Source organism: Chlorocebus sabaeus, chromosome 16 (assembly GCF_047675955.1).
Source record: "Chlorocebus sabaeus isolate Y175 chromosome 16, mChlSab1.0.hap1, whole genome shotgun sequence".
NCBI lineage: Eukaryota > Metazoa > Chordata > Mammalia > Primates > Cercopithecidae > Chlorocebus > Chlorocebus sabaeus.
This window is the reverse complement of record NC_132919.1, coordinates 3,415,345-3,433,053: the sequence shown is the minus strand read 5'-3', so window position 1 is coordinate 3,433,053 and position 17,709 is coordinate 3,415,345. Positions and strand designations below refer to the sequence as shown.

General features: G+C 53.7%; 1 protein-coding gene across 3 annotated transcripts in view; it reads left to right on the top strand.

Annotated features, from left to right (window-relative positions):
* The first annotated feature begins 7,802 nt into the window (after positions 1–7,802).
* TRPV3 (transient receptor potential cation channel subfamily V member 3) overlaps positions 7,803–17,709 on the top strand; it is a 50,481-nt gene continuing 40,574 nt past the window's right edge. For all 3 annotated transcript variants that reach the window (XM_073004592.1, XM_073004591.1, XM_073004590.1), the window contains exons 1-2: positions 7,803–8,028; positions 10,646–10,766. In XM_073004592.1, coding sequence (XP_072860693.1) covers positions 7,890–8,028; positions 10,646–10,766 — 260 coding nt within the window. In that variant the 5' untranslated portion in view covers positions 7,803–7,889. The remainder of the gene's footprint in view (positions 8,029–10,645; positions 10,767–17,709) is intronic.

Here is a 17,709-nt window from a genome sequence, read left to right as displayed (position 1 = left end):
GTGGCATCCTCAAATAAATATATATGTATACATATATATCGTGTCAAGTGTACAGTTTGTGCCAGGTAATGGGCTGGCGTAGCTAACTGGCTCTGTGTAGGCTGCTTATGGAAGCATGTGTGCACACATGGGGTGTGTGTGTGTGTGCATGCATGTTTGTATCTCTGTGTGTGTGTGTACGTGTGTGTATGTGTGTGTACGTCTGTGTGTGTGTGTATGTGTGTGTATGTGTGTATGTGTGTATGTATGTGTGTGTATGTACGTATGTGTGTGTATGTGTGTGTGTGTGTGCATGTATGTGTGTATGTACGTGTGTGTATGTGTGTGTATGTGTGTATGTGTATGTGTGTGTATGTGTGTACGTGTATGTGTATGTGTGTATGTGTGTACGTGTGTGTATGTGTGTGTATGTGTGTATGTGTGTATGTATGTGTGTATGTACGTATGTGTGTGTATGTGTGTGTATGTGTGTATGTGTGTATGTATGTGTGTATGTACGTGTGTGTGTGTGTGTGTGCATGTATGTGTGTACGTGTGTGTATGTGTGTGTATGTGTATGTGTGTGTATATGTGTGTGTGTGTATGTGTGTACGTGTATGTGTGTGTATGTGTGTATGTGTATGTGTGTACGTGTATGTGTATGTGTGTATGTGTGTGTATGTGTGTGTATGTGTGTATGTGTGTGTGTATGTGTGTATGTGTGTACGTATGTGTATGTGTGTGTATGTGTGTATGTGTGTGTGTGTATGTGTGTATGTGTGTATGTGTGTGTGTGTATATGTGTACGTGTGTGTGTTTGTATGTGTGTATGTGTGTTTGTGTGTGTGTACGTGTGTGTACGTGTGTGTACGTGTGTATGTGTGTGTACGTGTGTACGTGTGTGTACGTGTATGTGTGTATGTGTGTGTGTACGTGTATGTGTGTATGTGTGTGTATGTGTGTATGTGTGTGTGTATGTGTGTGTGTATGTGTGTGTGTGTGTGCATTGCTATGGTTGCATTCCTGCTATCATGCAGAAATGAATAGTTGTGACAGAGACCAAATAGTTTGCAAAGCCTAAAATATAAAAAGCTTACCTAAAATATAAAAAAACGTACTATCTGCCCCTTTACAGAAGAGTTTGCTGACTCTTCCTTTACACAATAGAGCTTAAGAAACAGATACTCTGAAAGAGAGGTCTGTTCCAGACGTGGGCAGGTTGTGTTAATATCTGCGGAATGTAGAATGAGTTGTTGAGTTGTGGAATTATTGGATGTTGGTTCATGAAAGGATGAACTTTGGCTGAGGCTGGGGCTTGGGCTCTACCAGGAGAGGTATTTTGGGAGGAAATGCTGGGATCCCTCCTCCCTGTTGTCTAGCATCGTGTCTGCCTCCACATAGGAGGCCCCACGGAAGAGCTGAGGGCTGGTGCCCCCACTGCCTGCGTGTGACCATGGCAAGTGAACCCGGAGCCTGGAGGAGGGAGGCCACCAGCTGGGATGTGGGGAGCGTTTATGAAGGTGCTCCATGTGCATCTCCCTTTAAGTCTCCTAACAGCTCGTGAAGAAGTTATTATTAGTTCCGTTTTATAGATGAGACAATCAAGGTTCCAAAAGTAAGGTTGCACAGCCAGTAAACACATTGCCTGGATTTGACCCCAGGCAGTCTGACTCCGAAGCCTGGGTCTTAACTGCTGTGTCAGGCTGCCTGGCAGAGAATGTGCTGGGGCATGCCAGCCTATCCTGGGCCAGAGGGAGGTGGAAGGGCGTCTCGCTTCCTGCTGTGGGCCTGGGACTCCGTGCTTGACCTCTAGGCCGTTCTTAGAAAATGTGTGGGTGTCAGACAGCTGCAAACTTCTGTAAATTGGATCAGCGTTTTGCTTTGTTTTGTTTTTGAGACAGAGTCTTTGAGACAGGCTGGAGTGCAGTGGCGTGATCTCGGCTCGCTGCAACCTCTGCCTCCTGGGTTCAAGGGATTCCCCTGCCTCAGCTTCCTTAGTAGCCGGGATGACAGGCGCCTGCCACCACGCCTGGCTAATTTTTGTAGTTTTAGTAGAAATGGGGTTTCACCATGTTGGTGGGGCTGGTCTTGAACTCCTGACCTCAAGTGATCCACCCGCCTGGGCTTCCCAAAGTACTGGGATTACAGGCATGAGCTGGACTTTGGATGATAATGATGTATCAGTGTCGATTCACTGATTGTAACAATGTACCACTCTGGTGCAGGATGTCAGTAGCTGGGGAGGTTGTGGGCACAGCAGGTGTATGAGAACTCGCTATATCTTTTTGGTGTCAATTTTGCTGTGAACTTAAAGTTGCTCTAAAAATAAAACTGGCCGGCGGGGCGCCATGGCTCCCGCCTGTAATCCCAGCACTTTGGGAGGCTGAGGCAGGTGGATCACCTGAGGTCAGGAGTTTGAGACCAGCCTGGCCAACACGGTGAAACCCCGTCTCTACTAAAAATACAAAAATTAGCCAGGCGTGGTGGCACATGTCTGTTACCCCAGCTACTTAAGAGGCTGAGGCAGAAGAATTGCTTGAACCCAAGAGTGGAGGTTGTGGTGAGCTGAGGTCTTGTCACTTCACTCCAGTCTGGGCGACAGAGTGACTTTGTCTCAAAAAAAAAGAAAAGAAAAGAAAAGAAAAGAAACCAAAATACAAAACACAAAGTCCACTGTGGTCACTCTTGGGGTTTTGACAAATGCATGACCTGCGTTTGCCATTATAGTATCAGACAGAGGAATTTTATTGCCCTAAAAATCCTCCATGCTCCACCTATTCTTCGGTCTCTCTCCAGCTCCTGGCAACCACTGACCATTTTTTTTTTTTTTTGAGACGGAGTTCTGCTGCTCTGTCGCCCAGGCTGGAGTGCAGTGGTGCAATCACAGCTTACTGCAGTCTCGACCTCCTGGGCTCAAGGATCCTTCCACCTCAGCCTCCTGAGTAGCTGGGACTACAGGTGAGAGCCACCATGCCTGGCTCATTTTTGTATTTTTTGTAGAGATGGGCTTTCATCATGTTGCCCAGGCCAGGTCTTGAACTCCTGGCCTCAATCAATCCGCCTGCCTTGGCCTCCTCAAATGCTGGGATTACAGATGTGAGCCACCGTGCCTGGCCAACCACTGATCTTTTACTGCCTCTGTGCTTCTGCCTCTTCCAGCATGTCATGTAGTTGGCATCATCGTAGCCTTTTTCAGATTGATTTATTTTACTTAGTATTTTCCATTAGAGTTTCCTCCATGTCTTTTCATGGCATGAGAGCTCATTTCTTTCATTGGAGAATAACATTCCATTCTATTGGATGTACCACTCTTTTGTTTTTTTTTGAGACAAGAGTCTTGCTCTGTCTCCCAGGCTGGAGTCCAGTGGCACTGTCTTGTATCACTGCAAACTCCGCCTTCTGGGTTCATGCCATTCCCCTGCCTCAGCCTCCTGAGTAGCTGGGACTACAGGCACCTGTCACCACGCCTGGCTAATTTTTTTTTTTTTTTTTTGTATTTTTAGTAGAGACGGGGTTTCACCGTGTTAGCCAGGATGGTCTCGATCTCCCAACCTCATGATCTGCCCTCCTCAGCCTCCCAGAGTGCTGGGATTACAGGCGTGAGCCACTGCGTCCGGCCGGATGTATCACTCTTTATCCATTCACCTAGTGAAGGACATTTTGGTTGCTTCCAAGGTTTGGCATTTATGAGTAAAGTTGCTATAAATATCCATGGGCAATGTTTGTGTGGGCACAAGTTTTCAGCTTCTTTGAGTAAACACCAAAGAGTGTGGTTGCTGGATTGGATGCTAAGAGTATGTTTAGTTTTGTAAGAAGCCACCAAAGTGTCTTTCAAAGTGGCTGCATCGTTTTACATTCCCACCAGTGATGACCGAGGAGTTCCTGTGGCTCCACGTCCTCATCAGCATTTGGTGCTGTTCACATTTTGGATTTGGGCCATTCTAAAAAGTATGTAGTGGTCATTTTATCTTTTCTCTTTTTTCTGTCTCTCTGTTTAATTTAAAGTTAATAGCATTGACCAATACGTTGTATGCATTTACACTATAGCATGTTATATTTTTGTTTTGATCATGTTCCTTTTCACTTTTCCATTCTTTTTCTTTTTCTTTTCTTTTCTTTTTTGAGACGGAGTCTCGCTGTGTTGCCCAGGCTGCATGGTGGCACAGTCTTGGCTCACTGCAACCTCTGCCTCCTGGGTTCAAGCAATTCTCTTCCCTCAGCCTCCCGAATAGCTGGGACTACAGGTGTGCAGCACCACACCCGGCTAATTTTGTGTTTTCAGTAGAGATAGGGTTTCACCATGTTGGCCAGGCTGGTCTTGAACTCCTAGCCTCGGGTGATCCACCTGAGGATTCCGCCTCCCAAAGTCCTGGGATTACAGGCGTGAGCCACTGCGCCCAGCCTCTGTTCTTTTTCTTTACTAATGCTCTCATAAAACAAAATGGTAAAAACGGGAATGAAACAAAAAATGTTTTACATCGTGCTATTGATTTATATATTTACGCTTTTTAAAGTTGATTTTTAATGGACAAATGAAATTGTATGTATTAACAACATACGACATGATGTTTTGATACATGAATACGTGTGGAATGGCCAAATCAAGCTGTCTCACACATACAGCACCTCACTCTTCGGTGTGATGAGAACACTTAAAACCGACTCTCTTGGCAACTGTCAAGTCTACTGCTATCTCTGTCTTCGTGTCCTTCCCGCCATCACCGGGAAGCAGGATGAGCCACAATCCAGAATCCACTGTGGGCAGCTGCTGAGCTCTCCTGGCTCAAGAACAGTGGTGGCCGCCAGGACCCTCTCCCGGCCATTGTCCGGGTCATCCTGCTCGGGCGTGAGGCTGGTGTTGGAGGTCTACCTGGCTCCCTCTCTCCTTCCTCACTGCACCAAGTAGGGCGTTTCCTAGAGTGTGTGAGGGGGCCGGCCCCTCCTTGCTTGCCCCTGCCCTACAGAGACCCCCTTTTCCTTCTCCCTCTGTGCAGGTGGAACTTGTGGGCTTGTTGCTTGGGCTTCGTGTCTGCAGGGCTTGGGAGTTTTGGGAGGCAGAGGGGGCCTGTTCAATTATGCCTCGTGTGTCCTCTGTGAGGTGCTTTACAGAGGCAGAGGACGGCCCCTGCATCATGTGGATGGACGTTGCTGGCTAAGGCTTCCACTCTGAGCTCAGTCTGGCAGGCTGGGCACCCATGAGCACCTCGGGGCTGTCTGAAAGTCAGACCTCGGGGGAGCGGAGTTGGGGCAGGAATATCCAGAGGCTGCCCTCTCCCTCTCCCTGCCTGCTTCCCACCCCAGGCTCCGGCCCCATTGCCCCTGGTTGTGCCAATTGGGAAGTTTCCTTCTTGGGACTGTCGCCTCTCCAGGTTCTATGTGTTCCATCCACTGCCAGAGAAGGACCTGCGATCACAATGAAAGGTGGGCACAGCGTGGCTTATGGCTGCCACCAAGAGTGAGGAGTTGGACACTGGGGGTGGGGGGGCAGCTCCTTCATCCTTCCAGACTCCCAGGCATGGGGGTGGCTGGGAATGGGCACTAAAGGTTGCTGTGAGCTGGCCAAGACGGGGCGGGCCGTGCTAGTTGGGCGCCTGCAGCATGACACTCATGGTTGCACACTCCTGTGGCTGCTGTGTGGGCCCCAAACACAGGACAGAAACCCCCCCAGGGGCTTGAACCCTGGCAAGGCTCAGCTGGGGCTAGACAGGCAGGGGCACGGCCGTGGTGTGGGGTGCTGGCTCGGCCCAGTGAGTCCGTTCCTTTCTGTCATATTGGTGACAGCATCCACACCAGGCCATGGGCCATGAGCCCTCTGAGGCTGGGCCAACAGCCCTGTGGGACTAAGGAGTCAGGGCTGCCCCAGCGGCCTGGAGTCACTCAGTGGGCTGCAGCCTGGCTTGTGGCCCCATCTCTGTTCAGCCCTCTGGGTCTGTGTGTCGCCTGAGCCTCTCACCACTCCTTGAGGATGCCGTGGTCCTGGCCTCTGAGCATCTGTGGGTGTGGCTTTCTCTTGTGGCTTCCTCCCTCCTTCCAAGTCCAGGCAGATGCGCCCTCTTTCCCGAACCCATCCCCTACACCCCGTCAGAGGGACTTCCTCCCACCTTGGGGGTCTCAGCCCATTTTGTCCTGATGCCCTGCCTGGTGGGTCATGGTTCCTGCCCGAGCCTGTGTCCCTGCGGCCCACGAGTTCCTCGAGGGTGGACACGGCCTTCTCCAGTTCTGAATCCCTCATCGTCCACCTGCGTCCCTGCCACGGCCTCTCCCATGGGCTCTCATGAGGTGCTGGGTTAAATGGGGTTGAACACAGACCACCTAAGGGGCCGAAGCCGCTGCTTCCCTGTGTTTGGGGCGGGATTGGGATGGGCTCGGGCTTCCTAAGTGGTGACTGTGACTCCACTGGGTGACCTGGCTCCTGCTGCCTCTCATAGCAGAGTGGGGGTCCCTTCTTCCTTGCTGGGCACAGGGCACACCTCTGGGTGGGAGACAGGTTTCTTTTTCACCAGCTCCCATCTGCCCGCTGAGAAAAGGCACGAACACAAGCGACACGGAAGCGCTGACATTTGGCAGCAGCCTCCTCCCCTGGCGTCTGAGGCAAGCCGGGAGGGCGCAGGGCTGGGTCGGGAGACGGCGAGTGAGCAGGTGGCGGGAGGCTGTGCTCAACCCCAGGTCGGGCTTTACTGGTGGAGTTTCAGGCACAGTCATGAGATTTCAGATCGTGAGTGGGAACTTCAGGACCCCCTGACTTCAACGGCAGAACTGGTCTCCCGCTTCACCCACACCTGCAGGTCTGGTCGGCCCCTGACCGGCCACGGGTCCTGCTCTCCTATGGCCCGGAAGCCTCACCCGCCTCCTGCCTCCTCCCCAGGCCAGGCAGGTTGTGATGACGAGAAATCGAGAGGCTCACAGCTGGGGATTTCCCTGCCCAGCAGGCGCCAGCTCCGGCCTCATCAGCGGAGACTTCCTGCTCTGTCCCAGCCGTGTCTTGTCCGCATCTCGCCCCGAGGAGCAGGTGTGCAGTTCCTGAGTGACGCGAGGCACACAGGGCCGTCCTGACCTCGCTCCACCCGCTTCACAGCGGCAGCCTGGGTCGGGAGAGAGGGCAGCGATTCCTCCCGCGATGCCCTGGCCTTGGAGAAAGGCAGCCCGGGCAGTCGCTGGGAGAATACATGGAGATGACAAAAGCAATCACAGCTAAGAGCTGACATTGTTTACTGAGTGCTTGCCATGCCCTGGGCCTTGTTCTGGCCCTTTCTACTGGCACTTGTTGAAGCCTCACGATAACCTTGCAAAATGGGTTTATGAAGCACGTTTCACAGATGAGGAGACTGAGGCTCGGAGAAATGACCTGCCAGGCTCATTCAGCCGGGAAGGGGATGAGGCTGACACTGAGGGTCATGATGGGTGACTGTTGGTGGAAAGTATTAAATGGGGAATTCTGTTCCCGAGAGACCTGATCCCAGGAACCGACTTTTGAGAAGTGCCAAGTCTTGGAGCTGGCGGTGCTGAGGTCAACCAGGCCAGGCCCGGGCTGTGGTGTTCCCTCCCAGGGGACAGAGCAGAGCACTTGGCCCTTCACTAAGCCCTCCCGCCTCTGTGATCTCTTTGGCTCTTCACGGCAGCCTTGGAAAGTAGGTGTTAAGATTCCCATTTCCTAGTTGGGAAAACTGAGGCCTGAGATGGGAAGTTCCTGCCCAGCATGGAATGCCAGAGAGGGAGGAGTTGGACCCATTACTTCAACCTTGGCACCTGCAGCCTCCCCTGCCCTTTCCCCGGTGGGGGTGAGGCTGCTGTGTGGGTGTGGGGGTGACTCACACGGGCCACGTGGGCGGCCGGGCGGGCAATGCAGCTGTGGCTGGTGGGCGTGGCCTGCCTGGCGCCGAGGGCAGGTGGCCCAGCCAGTTCTGCCTCTGATGCCTCATTCCAGCCATCCCTCTGCCTGCAATGAGAGCTTTCCACCGCCTCAGCCACGGTCCCACCCAGGGACCTTGGGCCCCAGACATGCGGTGATCTCAGAGCAAGGGTTGCCACGACCACTCAGAACCTCACCAGGTGAGTCTTCCCTGCACAAGGCAGCTGGTCATCTCCAGGGTCCCTGGGGAGCCCGGAGCATGGCCCTCAGAGGTCCTCTGGGCCATGTCTGCCCTTGGCCAATAGGCCTAGGGAGGAGGGCTGGAAGGAGCGTGGGCCCCAGCGAGGAAAGCAAGGCCGTGCGCTCTTGGCTGTAGGGACGTGTGAGAATACAGGTCCTTACAGACTCAGGAACATTTCCCTGAGGTTTGGGAATCCTGGGGAGGGACATCTCAATCTCACCACGGCTGAGGGGCAGAGGAGAGGCTCCTGCCTCCCCAGGCTGGCCCAGGGAAGTGGCTTTCTGGGGCAGGAGTGTGATGGGAGTTCGGGATGGGAGGCGGTGGCCCCACCGTGAGAGAGGGATGGGGCCCAGGCATCTCACAGGTGCTGAGTCAGCAGCTGTCGCCCAGGAAAGACCATTTCAATCAGTGTCAGGGATTGGGAGAGAGAGGGAGGGCCAGGGCAACCAGAGAGTCCAGCAGGTGAGAATGCGGGGTTTATGGGGTGACTCAGGGAGCTCATGATAGCTGCTGCGGCCCCAGTCCGGAGCTCCCTGAGCCTCTCCTGCCCCAGAGGCCCACGGCAGGCCACATTCTCAGGCCCAGGGAAGGCAGAGAGCAACCAGCTCTCAGGGCCACAGAGTCCTTGGGGACCACTCAGCCCACTTCTCAGAAAGGAAAACAGAGGCCCTGGGAGGGGTGAGACGTACCCTTCATCTGTCTCCTTCGTGCTCGGTGCCTCCCAGCCTTTTAGTTCACCAAAGGCCACGTGTGGATGGGGAAAGCCGTAAAGGCTGCCCATCCTCATCAGGCCGTGACTGGACATGGGAAGGCCGGGAGCCCAGCAGTCCCTCTCGGTGGGCTACTCCACCTGCCTGGCCTCAAGGTGCCTGCGCTCCGGGGCCAAAGCTCTCCCTCGCCGATGCCTCCCCGATCCTGAGCCTGCTCCGTTTGAATTGGAGGGCGGGGGCTTTCTCTAGCCTGATGACATCCGGTTCCGGAAACTTCCTCCAGGAAGCTTTCCTATTGGGGTGGGATCACCAGTGGCCCCAGCTGGTTCTTCTTACAGGAATCCATCTTCCTGCCCCCACCTATGTGTCTCTGGGTGAGTCCCCTGAGGGTGACTCAAGCTAAGAGTGGCACCCCCTGACTGCACAGTCACCACCTGTCCACACAACCCTTTCCCAGCCCATGTCCTCCCTCTGTGGCCAGCTGCCCCCTTCCCCATCCCTATGGTCCCTGCAGCAGCCTCGTCCTGGCCCCTGGCTTCTGGTGTCCCCCACACCGCAATGCAGCACCCAACTCCCAGCTGCCCCCAGGGCTCAGCCATAGCTCTTTATGTTTAATAAAAACTTTATTTATTTTTTATTCATTTTTTTTGAGACGGAGTCTCGCTCTGTTGCCCAGGCTGGAGTGCAGTGGCACAATCTCGGCTCACTGCAACCTCCGCCTCCTGGGTTCAAGCGATTCTCCTGCCTCAGCCTTCTGAGTATCTGGGCCTACAGGTGTGCACCACCATGCCCCCTAATTTTTTGTGTTTTAGTAGAGACAGAGTTTCACCATGTTGCCCAGGTTGGTCTTGAGCTCCTAAGCTCAGGCCATCTGCCCACCTTGGCCTCCCCAAGTGCTGGGATTAGAGGTGTGAGCCACCGTGTCCGGCTAACGCCACAGCTCTTATGCGGCGTGCAAGGACTTCACAGGGCCCAGCTTGCCCACACAGCTTTCGTTGCCAGGGTCCCCATGAGCTCCCCAGGTTCTCTGGCCACAGCAGCTCACTCCACTCCTACCACTCCTGACCCTTCCAGGCCGTGCCCTCTGCCCGGCTTGTCCTTCCTCCACACAGCAGCCTGTACAGTCCGTCCTGGTCTTGTTGGAAGATGTATCAGTCCCCCTTCCCCAATCCCCACACCCCTTGGGGCTCAGCACCGTGCCCAGCCCACTCTGAGCATCAGTAAAGCAGGTCTGGACAGGGGTTGGCCTCCTCCGCCTGGGGTAAGGGGACTCAGCTGCTCCCTGCAGGTGGGAGAGGAGTCTAATGGACGGCAGCCATAAGCTGGTTACATGCAGCTTTGGGAGGGCGGGGGACATGACTGGCGTGTTGGCTGCAGAGACCACCTGGACACTGAGGAATCCAAAACACCCGAGGAGCGTGAGGCTGTGTTACTAGGAGCATAACGTCTAGAGCAAAGGAGGTGATAATCTTGCTCTGCGGAGGTCAGAACTCTTTGAGAGCTGCTCATCACGAAATCAGAGAGGGGCCTCTAGAAAACAGAGCCGGTGCCCAGGAGTCCGCCTGGGGACCGGTCGGCTGAGATGGTGTTGTGAGAGAGGATCGGGGCATGGTAGTCTCTACTGGGACACCTTCCTGGGCTCTCCTAGGACCATAGCATCAAGGGTGCTAGAGCAGGGAGCTGGGGAAGCTTTGGGGACAGCTTCTGTGTCCTTGAAGAAGGGTTGGTGACCTGGGAAGGGAGGAGTGAGCTTCCTGTCCCAGGGACTGTGAATGGGAGCTGGATACAGCCACACGGGGATCCTAAACTCCCTGAAGCTCCCCCCGTCCCCTCGGCCTGATCATCTGCCCTGTGGTTGTATTCCAGCCATGAATGCCCACCCCAAGGAGACGGTGCCTCTCATGGGCAAGAGAGTTGCCGCCCCCAGTGGGAACCCTGCCATCCTGCCAGAGAAGAGGGCGGCGGAGATCACCCCCACAAAGAAGAGGTGGGTCTGGAGGGCTCAGGACTGGGACCGCGGCACTGTGAGGGGCAGGAGCGGGGGGCCTAGCAACCCCCAGGGAGCCCTCGCCTTGGGGAGACCTGAGACTCTCAGTCTGGCCTGGGGTGGCCCGGTGCCCGGCGAGGTATGACTGGGGGATGGTGCTGGGGGGAGCACAGCACACTCAGGGGGCTGAGCTGCGGTGGTCAGTGTGACTGGCACAATTAGGGAAGCCTCCTTGGAGGGATCGCGGGTGCTGAGGCAGGAGCAGTCAGGAGGATTCCTCAGGGAGGTGAGGGATGGCTGGAGCCATCCTTGAGACGAGGAGCAGAATGCTGGGTGGAAGTTCCAGGTGACCTGGACCCTCTGCCGGGCACATTTTCCACACACACCAACGGCTTTCCATCCACCGTGCAACCAGCCGGGTTGTTCAAGCTCTTGAACTCCACCTTTGGAATGGGGACACCGGCAGTGGCACCAACGATAGGATGACGGTTAATTGGGATCAAGTCAGCAAAGTGCTCAGTGTGGCGCCTGGCACGCGGTCAGAGCTCAGCACGTGCTGGCACTGAGAGTGTTCTGTGACCCCATCATCATCATTGTCCCCATCACTCCACGGGGTCCCTGGGAACTGGGCCGGGCTGGAATGATCAGCTTTACTTCTTGGCTGGGGACATGGAGGAGGCCTGGAGCAGAGAAGGACCTCTCTAGGGTCGCCCGTCCCGCCCCTCTGCTGCCTCCATTGTAGATTCTGTACCCCCAGCTGATTCGGAGCCTCTCAAGCTGTCCCCCAGCCCACTTCGTCTGTGCGTCCCTTGAACCCGGGGTGGCCCTGCCTCCTCTGCCTGTATCCCAGGCCCCCTTTGGGCCAGGGGTGAGCTTGGTGCTTCTCCGCTGTTAGTTGGAGCTATAATCACTGAGGTGTCCTGTGTACCAGCCCCAGGGTTGGGCTCAGGATAACGAGCTTGGGACATGGAGAGAAAAATGGCCACGCCTGCTCACAGTCTGGTGAAAGGGGAGTCGAGGAGAGAGTGGGAAGCGACCAGAGAGAGGTGAACTAGCCCCGTGGGGCCTGAAGAGCGGCAGGTTATTCTGATCCTGTAGGCAGTCTCAGGGGACTTCCTGGAGGAGGTGGTGCTAGAGAAGATGTGGAGAGGAAGGAAAAGTACATCTGGGGCAAGAGACATAGGAGCAGTGGCTCCGAGTGGGGCCACTGAGGTGAGGAGTCTGGTGTAGCTGAAACGCTGGGCGGTAGAGGAGTCTTTGGGGAGATGAGTCCCCTTGACTTCCTTGGTGGTCAGTCAAGGAAATTGGACAATCCTGAGGGCAGTGGGGAGCCATGGAGGGGTTTTTTGTGGGAGGGAGGGCATGGTGAGATGTGCCTTTTGGAGAGGTGACTCGGGGGGTCTGCATGGATGATGGATTGGAGGAGAGGCTGACGGCAGGGAGACCACGAGGAGGCCTTTGGGAAGCCCAGGTGATAGGTGGTGATGTGTGAGCCTGGGTGGTCAGGGATAAAGAGGAGGGGACAGCACAGAGGGGTGTCAGTATCATAGGGTCTGCAGGACCAGGCATGGGAGTATGGGAGAAGGAGGAATCCCGGTGGGAGGGACTGGAGGGTGGTGGGGTGGTCTCTGACATGGTGCATCAGAGAAGGTGGGAGGGCCTGGAGGGATGGCGGGGCCGTCTCTGACATGGTGCATCAGAGAAGGTGGGAGGGCCTGGAGGGATGGCGGGGCCGTCTCTGACATGGTGCACCAGAGGAGAAGATCCAGGTCAGGAAGAATGAGCCAAATTCAGTCGTGAAATGTTGGGTAAGAGGTGCCTGAGGGACACCCAGGTGGAGGCCCCATCTTGGAATGCAAGAGGGAAAACTGGTGGAAGTGGAGCCAGACAGGTGTCGTGTGGGGCCAAGGGGGCAGCCTGGGTCTGGGTGGGCTTGTCCAGGGAAGGGCCGAGACATCCCTGAGCTAAGCGGGCAAGGACCACCTCCCTGGCTCTCCTCCCACTTCCCCTCCGTTCTCACTTTTCCGGGGGAGGTTTGGACCGCGGGAAAAAATTGAGGACAGAGTTTTGGGAGAATCCCAGGTTCTTTCCTCAGCAGGACCCGTCAAGCCACCTGCTCTGAGCCCATCTCCCCCCATTCATAGACTTAGCTCCAGGCTTAGTTCTGCAAAGCCTCCTCAGCCCAGCCAAGAGCTGAGCTTGATGTGTCTCCTGAATTGGTGTCCAGTCCTCTGCCCCAAAGGCTCTCTGAGGACCCTCATGTGAAGGTTTGGGCATCCCCCTCAGAACTGAGTAGGGGACTTGGGCCTAGAGAGAAACAGAAAATATAAGAATAGGCTGGGTGCAGTGGCTCAAGCCTGTAATCCCAGCACTCTGGGAGGCCGAGATGGGTGGATCACGAGGTCAGGAGATCGAGACCATCCTGGCTAACACGGCGAAACCCCGTCTCTACTAAAAATACAAAAAACTAGCCGGGTGAAGTGGTGGGCGCCTGTAGTCCCAGCTACTCGGGAGGCTGAGGTGGGAGAATGGCGGGAACCCGGGAGGCGGAGCTTGCAGTGAGCTGAGATCCCACCACTGCACTCCAGCCTGGGTGGCAGAGTGAGACTCCATCTCAAAAAAAAAAAAAAAAAAAAGAAAAGATAAGAATAGATTAAGGCCGGGTGCGGTGGCTCACACCTGTAATCCCAGCACTTTGGGAGGCCGAGGTAGGCAGATCACGAGGTCAGGAGATCAAGACCATCCTGGCTAACACAGTGAAACCCAGTCTCTACTAAAAATACAAAAAAATTAGCCAGGCATGGTGGCGGGCGCCTGTAGTCCCAGCTACTCGGGAGGCTGAGGCAGGAGAATGGCGTGAACCCGGGAGGTGGAGCTTGCAGTGAGCCGAGATTGCACCACTGCACTCCAGCCTGGGTGACAGAGTGAGACTCTGTCTCAAAAAAAAAAAAAAAAAAAAAGAATAAATTAAAAGGCTGGGCGTGGTGGCTCACGCCTATAATCCCAGCACTTTGGGAGGCTGAGACAGGTGGATCATTTGAGGTCAGGAGTTCGAGACCAGCCTGGCCAACATGGTAAAACCCTGTCTCTACTATAAATACAAAAACTAGCCAGGTGTGGTGGTGGGCGCCTGTAGTACCAACTACTTGGGAGGCTGAGGCAGGAGAATCGCTTGAACCCAGGAGGTGGAGGTTGCAGTGAGCCAAGATTGTGCCACTGCACTCCAGCCTGGGCAACAGAGCAAAACTCTGTCTCAAAAAAAAAAAAAAAAAAAAAAAAAAAAAAAGCCAGGTATGGTGGCTCCGCCTGTAATCCCAGAACTTTGGGAGGTCAAGGTAGGTGGATCACAAGGTCAGGAGTTTGAGACTAGCCTGGCCAACATGGTGAAACCCTGTCTCTACTAAAAACTACAAAAGTAGGTGGGTGTGGTGGCGCGCACCTGTAATCCCAGCTACTTGGGAGGCTGAGGCAGGAGGATTGCTTGAATTTGGGAGGTGGAGGTTGCAGTGAGCCGAGATTGTGCCACTGCACTCTAGCCTGGGCGACAGAGCAAGATTCTGTCTTAAAAAAAAAAAGGAAAAAAAATATATAAATTATAGGTGAAGAAAGAGGGCATTACTGACCCCTAAGGAAACAGGTGCTAATGGTGGAATCAAAGGCACCAGGGAGTCTGGAGATGGGAGAGACTTTTGGACCTGGGAGTGTTCCTGAACTATCATGCCATTCCCTGACAGTAGCTGTCATCTTGGCTTCCTTCCTGGACCCTGGAAAAGTGATGCCCAGGGTCAGAGATGCAGACTGATGGAGGTTGTGGAGGCACTGGCCTTGCAGAGCCCAGAGCACTTGGGCATTTCTTGGCACAAAGCAAATGAATGGGCAGTCTCCTTCCCAGCCCTGGACTGTTCAGGGATAGTTCTTTGACTTCAAAGGAACAGAAATGCAGTAGAAATGGTATAGAACTGTCTGCTCACCTGGGTCAACCACACCCAGCTGGTGCCCTTTGGTCTGGACAGAAGGACTGGATGGATAGTCTCCTTCCCTGCCCTGGGCTGTTCAGGGATAGTTCTCTGACTCCAAAGGAACAGAAATGCAGTAGAAATGGTATAGAGCTCTCTGCTCACCTGGGTCAACCACACCCAGCTGGTACCCTTTGGTCTGGACAGAAGGCAGGAAGAAACAAACATTGCCTACAGCAGGTCAGGAGCCGGGGTGTCACAGGGCTAAGGCCTTCCATGTGCTTATGACACTGGGTGGGATGTGGTGTGTAAAGTGACCAGTAGGGCAGGTACAGGACAGACCCTCACAGTCTAGCAGCTGCTCTGCCCCAGGAGTTAGGTCTTTGCCCAACAGTTGGGGTCCTTCCCAGCCCTGCGCTTATCACTGTCTTTTTTTTTTTTTTTTTTTGGAGACGGAGTCTCGCTCTGTCGCCCAGGCTGGAGTGCAGTGGCGCGATCTCGGCTCACTGCAAGCTCCGCCTCCCAGGTTCACGCCATTCTCCTGCCTCAGCCTCCCGAGTAGCTGGGACTACAGGCGCCGCCACCTCGCCCGGCTAGTTTTTTGTATTTTTTAGTAGAGACGGGGTTTCACCGTGTTAGTTAGCCAGGATGGTCTCGATCTCCTGACCTCATGATCCGCCCGTCTTGGCCTCCCAAAGTGCTGGGATTACAGGCTTGCACCGCGCCCGGCCTTATCACTGTCTTCTCATGTCTGGTACTCCAGCTGACAAGGGCTTCCTTCTCCAGACATAGACCTCCCCTTCTCCTGAGGCTTTCTCATGCTGTTCTGCCTTTGGGGCTTTTCCCAAACCAGAGGATGATGTCAAGACCCAGACCACATCCCACCCCAAAAGAGCACAGAGCCCTCCCTGATCCCTGTCTTCAACTGGAAGGATCTTCTCTTCCTCTGAGCTCCCATAGCCCAACCTCTCTCTGAAGAGGTTGACATGGTCATTGGGATGATGTGTTAGCTCTGGTTGAGATCTCTGAGCGTGGGGTCCCTGGAAGGTTCATCTCTTCCCTTCTGTCTCCCTGAGTTTCTTACACAGAGGATATTAGAAGCTTTTGAGTAAGTAGATGAGTCAATAAAAGGGCAGGCAGGAGGCCGGGCGTGGTGGCTCACGCCTGTAATCCCAGCACTTTGGGAGGCCGAGGCAGGTGGATCATGAGGTCAGGAGATCGAGACCATCCCGGCTAACACGGTGAAACCCCTTCTCTACTAAAAATACAAAAAATTAGCTGGGTGTGGTGGCAGGCGCCTGTAGTCCCAGCTACTTGGGAGGCTGAGGCAGGAGAATGGCGTGAACCTGGGAGGCGGAGCTTGCAGTGAGCCGAGATCGCACCGCTGCACTCCAGCCTGGGCAACAGAGCGAGACTCTGCCTCAAAAAAAAAAAAAGCAGGCAGGAAAATGATGAGCTGGTGAGCAAGCAGCTGGGTGGCCCAGCACAGCCCTTGGCATGCATGAGGACACTATGGAGCGATGAGGAAATGCTTCTTCCTTTCCCTCGGGTTCTCAGCCTCAGGTCTGGAGTGGATACATACTCTTGTGATATGGCTTTCTGGACCATCTTTGGGTCCCTGTGGACTCTGGGAGAAGGCCTTGAGTAAGTAGGGAGGTAGGGCAGAGACAAAGGACTGCTCCTCATCTTCTTGTGAGAGATTGGGAAGGGGATGAGGCTTAGGAGAGGTAAAGGCTTTAAGCACCTGAGAGCACAGTGGAAGTCACTTGAAGGATGCAACCTTCCAACATTTTGGTTTAAGGTTATGTAGGTTTATTTGCTTATTGGTCCTGTCCACCTATCCTACCCTCCCATTACTTATTATCCATCCATCCATCTATCATTTATTCACCCATCCATCATCTATTCATCCATCCATCCATCCATCCATCATTTATTCATCCATTCATCCATCCATCATCCATCCACTCATCTACCCGTCACCCATCCATCATCCATCCATCCGTATATCATCTGTCCATCCATCCATCATCCATCCACTCATCTATCCATCCCATCATCCATCCATCCATCATCCATTCACTCATCTACCCATGCCATCATCCATCCATCCTCCCATTACTTATTATCCATCCATCCATCTATCATTTATTCACCCATCCATCATCTATTCATCCATCCATCCATCCATCATTTATTCATCCATTCATCCATCCATCATCCATCCACTCATCTACCCGTCACCCATCCATCATCCATCCATCCGTATATCATCTGTCCATCCATCCATCATCCATCCACTCATCTATCCATCCCATCATCCATCCATCCATCATCCATTCACTCATCTACCCATGCCATCATCCATCCATCCATCCATTATCCATCCATACATACACCATCTGTCCATGCATCCATCATCCACCCACTCATCTACCCATCCCATCATCCATCCATCCATCCATCTGTCATTTATTCACCCATCAATCATCTATTCATCCATCCATCCATCATCCATTCACTCATCTACCCATCATCTATCCATTATCCATCCACCCATCCATATATCCATCCATCCATCATCCATCCACTCATCTACCCATTCCATCATCCATCCATCCATCCATCCATCCATCCATCCATCCATCCATCATCTATCCGTCATCCACCCATCCCTCATTCTATCATCTCTCCATTATTCATTCATCCATTTATCTGGGCATCTATACAACCAACCATCCTTCCTTCCACTCATTTGTCTTTCACTCATTATCTATCCTCTCACTCATTTACCGATGAAGACTTCTGAGTATTAGGACCAGTGTTGGGAATCAAGGATAATTCAACTGTAGTCTCTGCCATTGAGGAATGTACAGCTGTAGAATGGTGTATTGTCCAGAGTGTGGAAAATCGTGGCCTCACTGTACTATTTCTTGGTCAGTTCTGACCAACTCACTGGAACAACAGCTCTGGAAGGGACGGAAATT